At 39.4% G+C, this 16,059-nt stretch overlaps 2 protein-coding genes across 5 annotated transcripts in view; both read right to left on the minus strand.

Moving 5' to 3' along the window:
• Psen1 (presenilin 1) overlaps positions 1-167 on the minus strand; it is an 82,209-nt gene extending 82,042 nt beyond the window's left edge. For all 3 annotated transcript variants that reach the window (XR_001231938.1, XM_005409428.2, XM_005409427.2), the window contains exon 1: positions 27-167. The gene's annotated coding sequence lies outside the window, so the exon portion shown is untranslated. The remainder of the gene's footprint in view (positions 1-26) is intronic.
• A 3,028-nt stretch (positions 168-3,195) lies between these two features.
• Rbm25 (RNA binding motif protein 25) overlaps positions 3,196-16,059 on the minus strand; it is a 56,652-nt gene continuing 43,788 nt past the window's right edge. For both annotated transcript variants that reach the window (XM_013507153.1, XM_005409430.2), the window contains exons 17-19: positions 15,798-15,896; positions 14,585-14,632; positions 3,196-8,101 (exon numbers count right to left, since the gene is read on the minus strand). In XM_013507153.1, the coding sequence (XP_013362607.1) occupies positions 8,009-8,101; positions 14,585-14,632; positions 15,798-15,896 (240 nt within the window). In that variant the 3' untranslated portion in view covers positions 3,196-8,008. The remainder of the gene's footprint in view (positions 8,102-14,584; positions 14,633-15,797; positions 15,897-16,059) is intronic.

Raw genomic sequence — 16,059 nt, forward strand, 5'->3', positions numbered from 1 at the left:
CCCTCTCCCCGCGGGCGCCCACGCACCTGTCCCCGCGCCGGCGCCCGCTCCCGCTCCCGCACAGGCCCGGCCCCAGCGGCCGCTGTTTTGTTTCCGAGGTGAAATCTCAGCCCCCGGAGCTGCCCATCCAGCCCCGCCCTGCGAGCCTCGCGCTGTCGTCACTTCCGGCGCTGGCGCCGTTGGCGGCCGCCCGGGAGGGGGCGGAGCTTCCGGCCGAGCGTGGACGCGGCGTGGGGAAGCCTCCGCCCCCCTGCGTCCCGGAGCGCCCGGCTCGGCCTGCGTGCGTGGCCGCTGCGGCCGTGGGGCAGTCCCCGCCTGCGAGCGGCGACACGCGAACCCTAACATCCAGCATCTCACTGCAGCACCTGTTTGCAGTTCCTTAACATACGAAAGACAAGAGTGTTATTTAAAATTGTGAACACGCGCTCCCTCACAAATCAGAACTTCTGGTGGGTGGAGAGAAGTTGAAAAGCTGCGTCTGCACCAGCTTTCTGGTTCTAGGACTCCAAGTTTGGGAATCAAGTCTTCCTAGGTGGTACCCTGAGAGGCTGAGAAAGTGTCTCTTCTTCTACTTCCCAAACCTAACACTTGTTTCATAATGGATTGTTCGTTTCTGCATCTGCCACTTTATCCCGTTGTAAAGCCACTACCTACAACTAATTCATAAAGTAGCCCACCACCTTCATCTGAAAACTAGGAGGGGAAAATGAACTAATGCATCACACCAAACGTAAGAAAAAAATGGACCCGGTACCGGAGAAAAACCCAAAAGAAAAAAAAAAAAAAAAAAGAAAAAGAAAAAAATGGAGAAGTGTTCAAACTCACAGGTAATCAGCGAACTAAAAATGAAAATTAATGATAGCATCTGGGCAGACTACATTTTTCTAAAATTCCTTCCCAGGCCATCCCTTTCACATCCTACTACACTGACCCCAAATCCCTCTCTTCCTGCGGGGCACTCGAGTCTGCTTCCGGCACTGTACCAACAGATTTCATCAGCTCTTACAACCAATAGCTTCACATTGAAGAAGTAATCCTTTCTTTAAAGTGGAAAAAAATAAACTAGGGGGGTGGGCTTGGTTGAACCACCAAAACTTTTTTAAAAATTCCTGACCAGGCGTGGTGGCCCACATTTGTAATCCCAGCACTCGGGAGGCTGAGGCAAGACTGCTGTGAGTTGGAGGCCAGCCTGAAGTACATAGGGAGACCCTCTCAAAAACAGAATTCCTCATCCTCCCTTTCACCCCTTAACTTTCATGAGTAGGGTGTTTTGTTCCTTTGCTACTCGTATATTACAAGTGCGGAGAACAGTGCCTAGCACATGGAAGAATTCATATATTTGCGGAACAAGCATCAGCTAAAATCCATCTGTTTGGTAACTAGTTCAATGTTTTATTTCAACTGTTAATATGACGACATCTGAAAGTGCTGTAAACTAAGCCTGGCATGGGGACATAAGCCTGTAATCCTAGCACCTGGGAGACTGAAGCAGGATTCTGAGTTCAAGGCCAGCCTGGACTGCACAGGGAGACCTGGTCTCCAAAAAAGGGTTGTTAACTATTCTTAGAATCCATCTCAATACAAAAGACTTTGTGTAAAGATATCCACAGAGTATTCACATGGCAAAAAATTGGAAAGCTGGGTGTCTCAAATTTAATGTCATTTAATGTCTCAATTTAATCTCATTTAATGTCATTACAACTGTTCATTAAAGTTACGTGCAGCAGAAATTTTTATTCTGTAAAAGGTACACATAGTTGTATTTACACTTAATGGTAAACATTCTTGCAAAAAGGAAAAAAAGGTGTTAGGATAGAAAGAAAGCAAAGTGACTTTGAATAACTGGATTACATGTACTTTCCAGTTTTCTACATTCTTTCTTTTTGCAATAGGAACAGCCAAGATGTACTAAGACAAGAGCAGCAAAAACATGAGGAAAGACAGACTGACGAGAATGAAGCAAGTAAGATCCTACACACAGGCTGAGTTCCAAGTAGACAGCAACACTGACAGTGCTGAGATGAACTAGTGTGTGCCCTCTTACAAGATCAGTCTCATTCAGGCTGTCACTAGTCACCAGCCATCAGTGGGGCTGTGAGATACAAAACAGAACAGGTTGAGTGAGATCTGAGACACTGGAGGGTACATTAAGATTCTCATTCCGGCATCTCAGTGTAGCAGAAAGAAGAAAGGATCCAATGTTAAGTTTTTGTGCTGTTCTTTAAAACATGTTTCAAACTGAGGAAAGAAAAAAGTATGTGAGTAAGGGTTAAGAAATTATAGAATTATGCCAAGTGTGGTGGCACACACCTGTAATCTTACCATTCAGGAGGCTGAGGCAGGAGGATCATGAGTTCCAGGCCAGCATGGGCTACAGAGTTAGCTCTGACATTTCAACTCACTGTAATTTAAGGGCAGCCTGAACTGCATAGAGAGATCCTGTCTACATAGATAGATAGATAGATAGATAGATAGATAGACAGACAAATAGACAGACAGAAAGAAAAAACTTAGAGAAAAAAACAAAAAAAAAAACAAGTGAGGTGAAGGAAGTCTTTCTGGATAGGGTACATAGAATATCTCTACTTCCAGAAGGGAAAGGTTTACAATGGGTTGTCAAACTTTTGAGAGCAAGAACAGCAGAGAAAAATGCCTGATAAACTTCCTGAAGTTTTTGTGAAACTTGAGGGGAAATAAAATATATCAAATGACTTTGAATCATTCAGTGAATTATTTTTTTTCAAGACTTATTTCAGCACTGAGGTAAACAGTAAAAGCTAGTGTCCATGAAAAAGAATGACCAAATACCAGTAAGTCCCAGAGTCTCTACAATGGGACATGGACATTTTACCCACAACTTTTCCAAACTTGGGAGCACGTAGAGAGAAGACTAAACAAAATAAATGATGGTAAAACCCAGCAATGTGGTGGTAGATGAAATAAAAGCTGGGCATGGTGACATACATAATCCCAGCACTCAGGAGGCTGCAGCAGGAGCACCACAGGTTCCCCGACTCCAAGGTCAGCCTGGATCATGTTTCAAAATTTTTGAAAGTAAAAGCACATTGTTGAACCTGAAGGAACTACCAGCTGAACAGGCTGATAACAGACTGAAAGCTGGATCCAATCACTACACCTAAGTCGGGACCTAGGACCTGGTCAACCAGAAAACAAAGGCCAGGTCTTTACACCAGATTTCAAGGTAATGCAATTTATTAACACTTTCAGAGCAAAGTGATCTGCCAGGAATATACAGTTAAGTATTCATTTTCATAGGGTTCGATGCTTGGCCGAATCCCATCTTTTTAGCTCTGACATTTCAATTCACCTAGACTGCTTAAGATCACAGACTGCTTCCTTAATCCTCCAGTTTTTCTAGCCTTAGATTTTGGCTATTTGTCACTGTTGTACTATATCTAATTTTCTTCTTTACAAGAACTTGGACCCCCTTATTTAAAAACTTACCTCAATAACATACTTTTAAAAATTTCAGTATCCACACTTTTCTACCCACAGCGACAGTCACGTCTCTTCCGCTGGGTTCACTTACCAAAACAGTAAAACCAACAGAAAAATAATAAACCTTCAGTTTTTGGCCTCTACGCTATAAAGCGTTCACTAATTTTTCCTCCAGCAGTCACTAGCTATAGGGCGACTGCGCACACACCATGCAAACAGTGCAACCAACGACTGAGTATCTGATACACTTCTGAACACAGAGTACCGCTGGCATGGCTACAGGAACTGAGCTTAAAAGCTTCATTAGGAAATGAGTGTTCGTCATTAGTGAGCTCTGCTTGAGAAAGCAGAGTTAGGCCATGAGTCAGAATCCCAATTACAGGCCTCTAGACAATCATCTGCAGGAACTTTGCAGTTACTGCACTGGGCAGAACGGACCAGGTATTCTTTCAGGTCCCTTCTATATATACCACATCTGTGAAAATGTTCCTACTGGCCCCTTCCCCTTGACTTTTTTATTTAGTACCAGGAATCAAACTCATGACCTCGCACTTGCCAGTCAGGCGCTGTAACAATGAATTATATCACCGGTTCCCCTGGACTTTGAACTCAACTGATCAAACTTGGTAATTCATAGAGCACTTTGTACACAGACACTGATGCTTAAGTATTCCTTGTTTTTTTCGGGGGGAACTCTTAAATGATCACCAACTAAGAGAATCTCATGTCTCCTCCACTTAGCTTATAACACAAATGGCACTTACGTACTGTAGTGTAAAACGTTCACTGAATGAAAATATATAAAAATATCTAACAGTAAGAGCGATTTTTAACAGGTTCAATCACGGTAGGACTATCAAATTCTTGTTTCTTGAATTTTTCTAGGTAATGTATGAATTTTATGCAAAAATAAAAAAAAATTGCAACCTTCACCGTAAATGGGTTAACAACTCAGTCCCATTTTGTTCACGAGAATCTAAGTCGTCAATCTAATACGTAATGTGGCAGAATAGACAAACTCTAAAGTGTCATTTAATTCAAACAACATAGATTGAAAAGAATTTTTATTCATTTTTGTTTATAGAAATTATTGCCTTTTCCTGGGCATTTTGACTGTCATTCCTAATTTGGTTTTTGTGACTCAAGTAATAAAATGAAATGCAAATCAGCAAACATAAATATTTCAATTTACAATAATCACATTTCCAAAATAATCAAACCAGCTTATCAAAAAATTGTAAGCTCACTTTGGTCTACAATAGAAATGTAGTATTTCAAGCTCTTGGGTTTAATATGAGTCTTCTTGACACCCAGACTGGTGGTTTTATTTTTTGGTCTGTTTGAGACTTCTACTATTCTCAGTGATATTCACCAATCATTTTCACCATCATTTCACTGAGCAAAGCTATTTCTCAACTTCATACTATTAATAGAAAGCTGAAATATAACCCAGAAAAACCTGAAAACATTCTGACATAAAACCTTGCATCAGTTTTTAGGGTATTAATTGGGGACATTCATAGAACTAATAATTATTCGCAAGAGTTGGGTAAATAAGAGTACATTTATGCTTTAAATTCTTTTCCTTTCATACATATGAAAGAAAAAAAAATCATAGTACAATCTGACTCTCAAGCCCACAAACTTTTTCAATTTGTCTGCCAGAGCTGGTAATGAAGCTTAATACTTGAAACAGCATTATATACTATTACAGTTTTACAGAAAGCACTATGAAAAAAATCTAAAGGGAACCTCCCCAGGGGTCAGCTGAGATAAAGCCTAGAATATTAGAGTGGTTCTCAGGCATCGGTCTGGAAGATTTCTTGATGTCCATAAGAAGATTCAAGTACATAGTACTTGCTCTGTAAGGTTTTCTTTACAATATACTTAAAAAGAAAAATAAGTTGCATCTGTGTTTTCTGTTAGGATAAAATAATACTGAGTAGTTAAAGTGCTAACCAGCTGGCCTCTTGACTACCAGGGATAATAACAGGCCCAGCCACCTAATCAGAGTCCAGGTGACTCAGGCACACATTAAAGTTCGAGAAAAACTACCTCAAACATTTCACTTACCATTCATCTCTTGTACACAGATGTATATACCTAAAGTAAGTTTTAGGGGCAAGTGAAAAAAAAAAAAATTTAGTGTTTTCACTGCCTGATCAAAACTGTTAAGACTTTCATGTACTTTTGTAACAATTTCAATTGACAATATGAAATAACATAAGGTTTCCAAGCTGAAATTAACGTACACACTTATGGAAAAGAAAGTTCCAGGAATCAGAAATATTTCACACCTATTTTCCCAAACACTAGAATATGCTACTTTACACATGTCCAATTCTTTATATGTAACTGTGAAAGACAAGAAACAAAAACAAGGTTTTATGTATGAAGCTTAGTGGTAAAATTTGATTTGAACTAGCATTAGGCTATTAATTTAGTGGTTTTTAATCCACTTACCATAATGATTCCTGCTCTGGTAAAGAAATGTTGATCTACGAATTTTGGATTGTTCACATAAACCTCACTGGAGGTGTTCTGCAGAATAAAAAGGGTATCTATCTACTCCTATAGGGAGTAGGGACTTCAGGTAAGTGACATCTCTAGTTTTTAGAAAGACACTTTAAGATAAGAATAAGATGCAAGAGCTGGAGAAGATATCAGTAAGATAAATTAAATCTATGTGTCCAAGCTTTCATGCTAATATTGACTAAAAAAAAAAAGAACCTAAAATGATACCGCAGAAGCAGCAACTACACAGTATTCCAAGACAGGAAGGCAAAGTAAGACAGGAGGACAAAAGTCTCAGGCTGGAGGGAGGATAAATCTAAGGGTAGTAAGCAAGTGTGCAAATGGCAAGGGACATCATTCTCAAATATTCCCTTGACATACCAAAATTTGGAATACTTTAACACTACATAGTTATTTTTATAAGATGTACATTAGATTCATCCAACATAAATAAGTGGCCTCTTTGACCTTCTGACACCAAGTCATAAAAATCAAGTCCACTAAAACACTGAGCCCATATTTTCAAGCTAAGTTTTCTAGTATGCACTAAAGAATTACAACATGATGCCATTTATTTACAAGACTCTGAAAGAATTCTGAGTCTCCCAAGATCAAATATATACATTTTTAATATGTGAAATATTTACATAATGGAACCATACCATGGTTCGGTGTTAAGAACAGTGTTTTGAAGTGTCCTCTTAAGAAGTAAAAAAATCTCGTTAACTCAATTTCACAATTATGCTTTTCTAACAGACCAAACTTTATCTTCTTTTCAAATAAATAGACATGGAAATAACTGCACCTTATTTGTGTTAAGAACTGTTTAAAACTTGTTACATTTGCAGGCAAACTTTGCTCCCTGCTGACACTCTGATCCACAATTTTAAAAACCCACAGGTATATCTCTAAACGTATCAGTATAAACTTTGATGAAAATAGGTACAAATTAGTGGTTGGTGTAGTGTAACTGCCTCGAATGACTCATCTCTGGATATAAGGTGTAAACTTTGTAAATTGCCATACTAAATTCTTACTGTGTTTTGTCAAACTCTCCTAGACTGTCAACTTGCCTAATTTTATATTTTGTCTTTTTTAAATTTTTGGTGCTGGCAATTGAACCTAGGGAGCCTCCAGCATACAAAGCATGAGCTCTACAACTAAGCTACATTTCAAGCCATATTTCTTTCCAAATGTTCTTAGTTTGAAGATTTTTTTTTTTAACTGAGGACCAGCTAGCGCAAAATTAAACTTTCCAAAATTTTATCATCTTCCTCATTTCTGAGCAATGAAAACAGGGCACTGTGGAGAGGAAGGTCACCATGATCTATTCTCTAGTACAATGGAAGGTGAAACAGCCAGCTATCAATAAGGAAACCCCCTGTTTAGTAGATAATAACCTAATTATACCAGACATTTGGATTCATACAGTATCAGTTTTCTTTTATGCTTCTGTAAGTAAATTAGGGAATACTTTTTGTACATACATTCACACAAACACATTCATACAGATACATACTGTAGGAACAGATTGTCTGCTAAGTTTTGCATTCTAATTTTAGCTTCCATGCCTCATGAGGGCTTGCCATTTCTGATCCAAGGGGGAAGAAGTACTAGTAGATATGAATGGTACTCTTCCAACTAAAATCATTCATGTTGTTTCCTATACAGTACAAGTCAATAGTAAGTGAAATTCTGCAAAAGAATTGGGGAGTCATTTTAATATTTACAAGGAACAAATCAGCAGAACAAGATTATATCAGATAGGCTGTGTACAGTAGCTGCAGCTTATAAAACATACCAGTAATCTGTACCTGGCAAGTATAAAGACAACCAAAGATTCAGATGACTTTACAACCAAGAAAGTACATAGGTCATTGACAAATTAAGAGGACCAAAAAAAATTTCACATTTTCTACATTTAAAAAAATTACAGATCTCACAAATGTCTTTGAAGACAAAGAAAAATTCAAAGTCCTTTAAAGGATGAGAAATAAGATATCTGAAATGGAACCCTAAGTGTAAAAAGAGTTTTTTACTTCACAAGACCAATTTTCTTGGCTTCTGTTTCATATATCAATAATCTCCACATTTTTACTATAAAAACTTCTGCTTCTTCATCAAGTACCTGTAACAAAAAAAAAAAAAAAAGTGATCAGCACCTTCCACAAGCACTTAATCCACCACAAGCACTTAATCTCAGTGAGACAACTTAAGGGAAGTAAGTGTAAGAAATGTCTTAATAGCACATGTAAGTTAACCCCCAAAGCAATTCAGTAAAACTCACTGGCTTACTGAACACTAACTCCACATTACTTTCTGATCAAACTTTTTTTTTTTATTCTTAACTTTAAAGATACTGTATTTTTGCATGTTTGGCAAAAAAAAAAAAAAAAAAAAAAAAAAACCCCAAGTAAACAAAGCAAATGCTTCTCCTAGAGACCATAGTTAATTTGAGAAAAACTAAATATAACTATGTAACACATAAAGTATCATTTATCCCCCCAAACAACATTACAATCTTAACATCTAGCATGTGCTTACTACACGACACTCAATAAAAGTTAAATGAAAATATATACAGGGCATTTAATACAGCCTCTGTCATACAGTAAACTACTTAAATGAACACTATTCTCACCACAGGGGACAAAGACTACTGAAAAACACAGCTTTTTCCATCCACAAATAAACCAAATGATTTTCCTATCTACTTAGCAGTTAGTATGCCTTGTGTTCCTGTATCTCCTGTCCTAAGTCCACATACACATTTGGCCCTCGTCTCCAGGGTTGTTTTGAGGACAAATGGGTATCTTGCTTCCGTCTGAAAGAGGCAGCTGACAGAGTTTGAGAATATTCAGTGCCTGGATGGAAAGTTGCCAAGGTCTTCCTAGAGACAGTTTAGGGGAGGAATTTTCTTTAGAGAACTGAACCTCCAGTCAAACTACACAGGATCAAATTCCACTTCTACAACCTACTAGGCATGCATCCTTGGCAGAGTTATATTTAATCTTGTTCCTTCATCTGTAGAATGAGAGGACATGTAGCTATGTCATAGCAGCAGGTACTGCCATCGGAATTAATGAGTTAATAGGTAATACATGCTTTGAAGAGTGTCTGATTTACAATTAATGCTTAAAAATAATTAGTGCTCAATTAAATTCTGAAAGGAAGACAGAAATTTTGACTTCTCTGAGAAATTTTATACAACTTATCAATGATGTCAACTTAAAAACTTTTAACCAGCAGGGCATGGTGGGGCATGCCTGTAATCCCAGCACTCAAGAGGCTGAGGCAGCAGATCTCCACAAGTTTGAGGCTAGCCTGGGCTACAACAGTGAGTTCAAGGCCAGCCTGAACTACATAGCAAAAACTTTTAACCAAACTTTTATGAGCCAGATTTGACCCTAGCTTGAGAATTATACTCTAAAAGTAATTCATATGGAAGTCATACTTGGCACAAAACTAAGCCAAAGTTCATTAATTTATGTAAAAGGAAGAAAGCTGTATCTTAAAAGAAAAAAAGATTATTAGGAGTAAGTACTACTTGAGCTGCAAAGTCTCTCAAGAATACTTAGGGGACCCAGGAGCTTTGAGTTAATAGAACTGTTTGACAACACAAATTCCAACGGGTTCCTCCTATTCCGATCAATAATGAACCAAAGCATACTCAAAAACTATAGTGTCAAATTATGCTCCAAAACTCAGAGTATTTCAACAGGTCAAAAACAGACTGAACAGTGACACGTAAAATCGTCAACTCTACCATAACCCCAAACTAGAACATCTACTGCACCTCCTGAGTGGGGAACTGAATCAGGGCACTCTACCAACCATTGAGCACCTCTCTAGCCCTTTTTATATTTTGAAATAGGGTCTCATTAAGTTGCCCACGGCTGCTCTAGAACTTATGATCCTCCTATCTCAGTTAAGCACAGTGGGCTTTCAATTATGAATAGCCTCACCTACAAACAACTTGTATTACAACCAGAATTTTAGGTTTAACTTATGACCAAAGTCTTGAGTTACGACTTGAATGCCAGTAGATTGTCAGACTGTAAACAAAGACTTTCAGTGCCAGAAATGTGTACATAAACATCAGTCTGAGCCTAGATGCGGGTTTCTGGTTGTGATTTCGGGCAGTGCTTTACAAAACTGCTACAGTCACTGCTATCAAGATAGCTTCTGGCCCCCCAAAAGTTAGAAAAGCAGCTAAGGAAGGAAAGGAAGGGTAAGAAAGAAAGCAATCAAAAAGAATAAAGAAATTGTGGAGAAATATGACAGTGGCATTCGTATGACCAATCTTGCTAATGCTGAAATCCACCATCTTGACAATCTTACACAGAAAAGACGTGTATAAGAAAGCTACTGTTGCTCAAGGTGTTACTTAAATTAGTAAGTCACGATCAACAGTGCTAGACAAGGTAGAAAGGCTATTCATGTGGATAAATGAAAGGCCGATGGCAGGTTATACTGAGTCTATAATTTGTGAAAAAGCTAGCGCTATACATGCAGCTCTCATAAAGGATAATTCATAACAAATGACGATGGCGGAACATCTCAGGCCAGTAAGGGGTGGTTTTTAAAGCGACACACGGGGTTTGTAGTGTCACTAGGCATGGTGAGCAGTGAGTGCTGAAAGAGGCCGGCTGCACACTACACACACCGCTGTGAAAAGATGGCACACATAAATGGCTTTTGCTCTCATCAGGTTTTCCATTGAGATGAAAGTCGCCTTTTCTGGAAGAAAATGCCCAGGAGAACATACATTACCCAGGAGGAGAAGAAAATGCCAGGCCACAAGCCTCTGAAGGATAAGCTAACCTTCCTGCTATGTGCCAGCGCGAGTGGTGACCTCAAGATAGAGCCTCTCATGGTTTATCACTCTGAGACCTGCAGAGTGTTCAGAAAACAGACACGAAGAATAGACGAGGGATCATGTGGAGATCTAATGCAAAAACCTGGGTAACAAGAGTATGTTTTCTTGAGTGGGTCAGGGAGGATTTCTGTCCCACTGTTAAGAAATACCTAGAGGACGAAGGTTTCCCGCTCAAGGCTCTCTTCACCATGGACAATGCTCCCGCTCACCCATGAGATTTGGAAGAAGAACTGGCTGAAGGATTCCCATGGCTCTCAGTCGAGTTCCTCCCACCTAATACAGCTCCTCTACTGCAGCCTGTGGACCAGCAGGTCATAGCTAACTTAAAGAAACTGTACACCACGGAACTGTTCCAGATGGTCTGAGGTACAGTTTTAATCCTTAAAAAGTTCTAGAAGGAAAATCACAACATCATTTCCTAGATGTGGTTAGATGAGAAATCCTAAGCCAATGTCTCTCTAAGGACACTGAGATCTGCCTGGAAGAAAGTGTAGCCTAAAGTTATACGCGAGAGAGACTTGAAGGCCGTGTAGAGGAGCCTGACCATTAAATTGACCCTATGGTTGATGACACTGTCGTTACAGTAGAGTCCACAGGCTTGCAGGTAGACAGTAGTGATGCTGATTGAACTGGTGGAAGAACACTCAGAGGAACTTCAGCAACTTCTGGCTGAGCAACAGAGAATGGCAGCTGAGGAGCTTTTGGAAGAGGAGGAGCAATATCAACAATCAGTGCAACAAAGTTATTCTTCTGAAATAAAGGAAATCCTGGAAACAATGGAGAGCTACAAATACTTGTAGAAAAGACCCATCCAGACACAGAAGAAGCCAATTGTTGCATTCACTTGCTTAATGACAATGGCATGTCATACTACAGAAACGTTCTACAGATAAGACACAAACAGACAACCTTAGACCAGTTTTTAGTTCTGAAAAGGTTGAGACCTAGTGAGCCAGAAGCAGGTCCTAGTGGGCTACAGACTCTCCCTTGGAGAGAGAGGACCCCAGAGAGCCAGGTTCCTGATGTTCTTATGGAAGGGAGCTCTCCTTCCAAACAATATCCACCTCGCATTCCACCCTCCCTTCCTGCAAGCCAAAGATGTCAACCTGAATGGCGAGTATGGTATGGAATTGTTGTTTCTGGGAAACTAGGCAAATTTTGTAACTTCTTGGTGAATACACTAGGAAAATCGATGGTGTTTCTGATAAATTATGCACATTATACAACCCTTTTTTTATTATGAAAAGGTTAGTTAAGGGGTGCTTTGGGAGGTTCAGAATGTATTATGGGTATCTCCATTATTTCTTATGGGAAAAGTAGTCATGACCTACCAACTAGCCCCTACAAAGGAACTGAGTTCCTAAGTCAAGGGTCCACTGCAGCTGGGGTTCAACCCTGTACCCAGGTAGAACAATGTCTTTTAAAACACTGCTTTACCCAGGCCTACATGCAACACCCTTTCTCTACCCGAGGCGTAACCCTTAAGGAGGGCGTGGAAGACGTGCGGAGTCACGCCCTCGCCCCACGGACAGAGGCTATTCACACTTCTCCTCCCTGTGAGCCTAAGCACCGTGGAGGCGACCAACTTCTCACAGGTGTTTGCTTTGCTTTGTTTTTTTATGAAGAACTCTGAACAATAGTTATCAAGTTGGCCAGGCAGAAGAAAACAAATGTTACTGGCTTTAGACGTCACATAATTCATGGACACAAAGCATCAAGACCCCAAAACTACTTCTGGTTAAAAACCCCACTGTGTCTCTCTGGCATCTTTGCCATTAGTCAAAACCCACACTCTCTGTTATTTGTCACATCGAGCTTGATGCTTATTCTTCCTCCCTGACCAGGCCCACTGTTGCACTCTCACTGTGCCCTTTGGATTCCCATTCCGTTTCACACCAATCACCCTTAACTTTAAATCAGTTTTTTCATATTTTATCTTAATGTAAACCCTTGTCTGTTCCCTAGGGATTCTGACATTCTTGGAGCCTTCTCAGAAAGTTCCTAACTCTCAGTCAGGCATGGCGGCACACTCCTATAATCCCACCAGTTGGGAGGCTGAGGCAGGACAATTGTTGAGAGTTCAAGGCCAGCCTGTGCAACATAGGGAATTCAAGGCCACCTTATGGTATACAATGTGATCCTCTCAAAAAAACAAAGGCAGTTCTCACGTCTTAACCGCTTACCAGTCCAATTATTTAAATATAGGATGACCAAAAGTTGCATAATTTCTTGTTAATTTTTGTAAGCTAAACAGGAAATATAAAAGTGACAATTTTATCAAATTTATTCAATGCAAGAATCAACTGGTTGAAATGACAACTGCCCAAGCAATGCTTGGGATAGTCAGTACACAAACAAACGTACTGCTGGAGTGATGTTTGGGGTGAACTGTTTGTGGCTAAGTCTCTCCAGTAGAAGGTGCTGGATCTTCAGTCTTTCTACCCATGAACAGTGAAAAGATTTCACTATACCACAGCTAGAGCTAACACCTAGTCTTCCCCACATGAAATGAATGCTTTCATACCTTATTCCAGCACTTTTCTCTAATCCATGCCCCTAACACCTAGGTTTTTTTTTTTCTTTTATTAGTGCTGGGGATTAAACTGAAGCTATATCCCTAGTACACTTTTATTTCGTGACAGAGTCTTGCCAAGGTTAAACCAGCCAGGTTGCGCTTAATCCTGCAAGTCTCCTGACTCAGCCTACCAGAGGATGGCATTTCAGGAAGTGGCCGTCACCCCAAGCCCGAGGAACTTGTGTTGGTCACATTCTGTACCTTGTCACCATCTGCACTGATCCACCACTTCCATTTACACTTTAACATGCTACTTTCAGACCACAGGCGCTCCCGCCTCCTTCACTGGCACTCCAACCCTTAGCTTCAGTGAAAGCATCAGTTTTCTTTCGGTATTATTCTCTTCTCTTTTAAATGAGGATGTCATAGTTCATTTAATCACTTCCTCCCCTTTACGATGCTTTATAAAGAATTTTATAAATTCTTTCCCTTCCTTTTCTCAGAAAGTCACAATGTGAAATAAATGCAACCACTGACTCTAATCCCAAATTAAATGCAGATTTGATGCTTAAAAATGGTAAAATAGTTAAACACATTTCATGTCTCAATTTAGATGATAAACTGGTAATTAGCTGACACTCCTTAACTGACCTCAACACCACCAGATGCTCTATCTCCTCAGTAATGGAACAAACTTTGTTACAGCAAGCACACCAGCGTTCAGTATGGCCTGCATGTTGTTTTTCTTTTAAAACGAAGATGTTAATGTATGGGTTATTTTTTCTAAACTAAAAGCTAAGTACTCAGGTTTAATTGCCATGTTGGCACTCTGAGATAATGAAGTGGGTTTGGGTTGCAGTTTGGGCACTCACCTCTAAAAGGTTTCCCATTGCTGTTACAGTTTCAGGACAGAGTCGACTTTTCACACTTCTACACATTGCTTTAATGAGTGACCACTTAATAAATGTACTAATAATGCTAACCTAGGACTTAAATTTATATAAACCAAAAGAGAAGGGGAGGGAAGATACAGATGGCTTCCCAAAACCTCTAATTTTTAAATGATACGTAGTAATACCTTGCTGTTAACCTCTTTTTAATACATATTAAACTTTAATTCAGGCCTATAAAAAATTCTAAAACAGGTAGAAAATAACTTGAAAACTTAGTTTGTTTACACTGACATTAATTAAAGTAAGAATGAATTTCTGACTTACCATGGCAACATCATCTAAAATACTCTGAGGTGAACTATGCGCCATAACCTAAAAAGAAACAGTATCATGGTGAAAGGAAGCAAAAAGCAGCAGTCAGGAAGTGTTAAGGTTCACATTCTCGAAGGACACAGGAATTTCTTGTGGCTGAGAAACTGTCTGTAAACTTTTTACTCCAGGGTCTTAATCACTATACTATCTTATCTGCTAACAGTCAAACCCGACTTACATAATTTTAAATGCTCTAACAATTACAAGTGAAGAAGGCAGCCTCGGTTTACTCTTTTTTTGTTTGTTTAGTTTTGAGATACGGTCTTATTGCGCAGCCCAGGCTGGCCTCAACTTCCAGCAATTCTCCTGCCTCAACCCCTTGACTGCTGGGATTCCACGCATGCACCACCACGTCCAGCTGAATTTATTCCTCATAATATTAAAAGGGCAGTTTGGAAGAAGGGTACAGTTAGAACTTTACGGGAATATGGTGTTTCTACTACAGTAATCATCCTATTAAAGAAAACACTATGCTTTGGGGGAATAATGGGAGGATATGATATACTTTGGAGATTAAGAGCCTAAGTGTAAGAGGCAAGACATTGCTGCTTATTTTACAACCATGGCCAAAACATCTTTCCCTTAAACCTTAGCTTCTCTTTGTATAAAATGGAGATAACATTAGTGACTTACACTTCCTAAAGTTCAGATATAACAGTACCCGCCCAAAACTCAGTAATCAGTCAATGAACACTGACCACTATTATAATATGGAAGGAACCATATTACTATTTTAGAATGGGTGGCTGTTGGGCATGATAGGGCATGCCTATCCAGCACTTGGGAAGCTGAGGCAGAAGGATCACAGGAGTTCTGAGGCCAGCCTGAACTACAAACTGAGACCCTATCTCAAAAAGAAAATGAATCACTAACAAAGAAGGTTCGTGAGACAAGCTATATATAGGCTGCCTCCATAAAGCCTTGACTGTACTTCAGCAGTACTCTAACCAAGACAGATGGCGACATGGCATCCTCAGCAACAAAAAAGCAAGCGTAACTGGCATAGCCAGCAATTCTGTCAAGGGTTTATTAAAGCAGCAATGGGTCACTTAACCAAAGCTGAACTACCAAGGACTTCACAAAGCAAGGTATTTTATTTCAAGAAGGGTCTACTGTTTTAAAGTATAACATAAAATGCTGGTAGTAGAAGGAATAAAAGACTAACCTTTGAACAAACAAAATCAACTAATGTAGCTTCTTCTTCACCTATGTATTCTATGATTTTCTTATTAATCCATGGTCTAATTCGTCGTTCCATTAGTATCTGCAAAACAAAGCAGTTAATGAAGTAAAGAATTAGTCTTTTATTACGGGTATTAAAGCCTCACAACTTTTAAGACTAAAATATACTATGTTCATTCACAAGTAAGTAAATATCAGGAAATAATTTTTCATTTCTAATCTAGGAAGACTTCAAGAATTTGGAA

The sequence above is a fragment of the Chinchilla lanigera genome, unplaced genomic scaffold, assembly GCF_000276665.1.
Source record: "Chinchilla lanigera isolate Chin_1 unplaced genomic scaffold, ChiLan1.0 scaffold00122, whole genome shotgun sequence".
Lineage (NCBI taxonomy): Eukaryota > Metazoa > Chordata > Mammalia > Rodentia > Chinchillidae > Chinchilla > Chinchilla lanigera.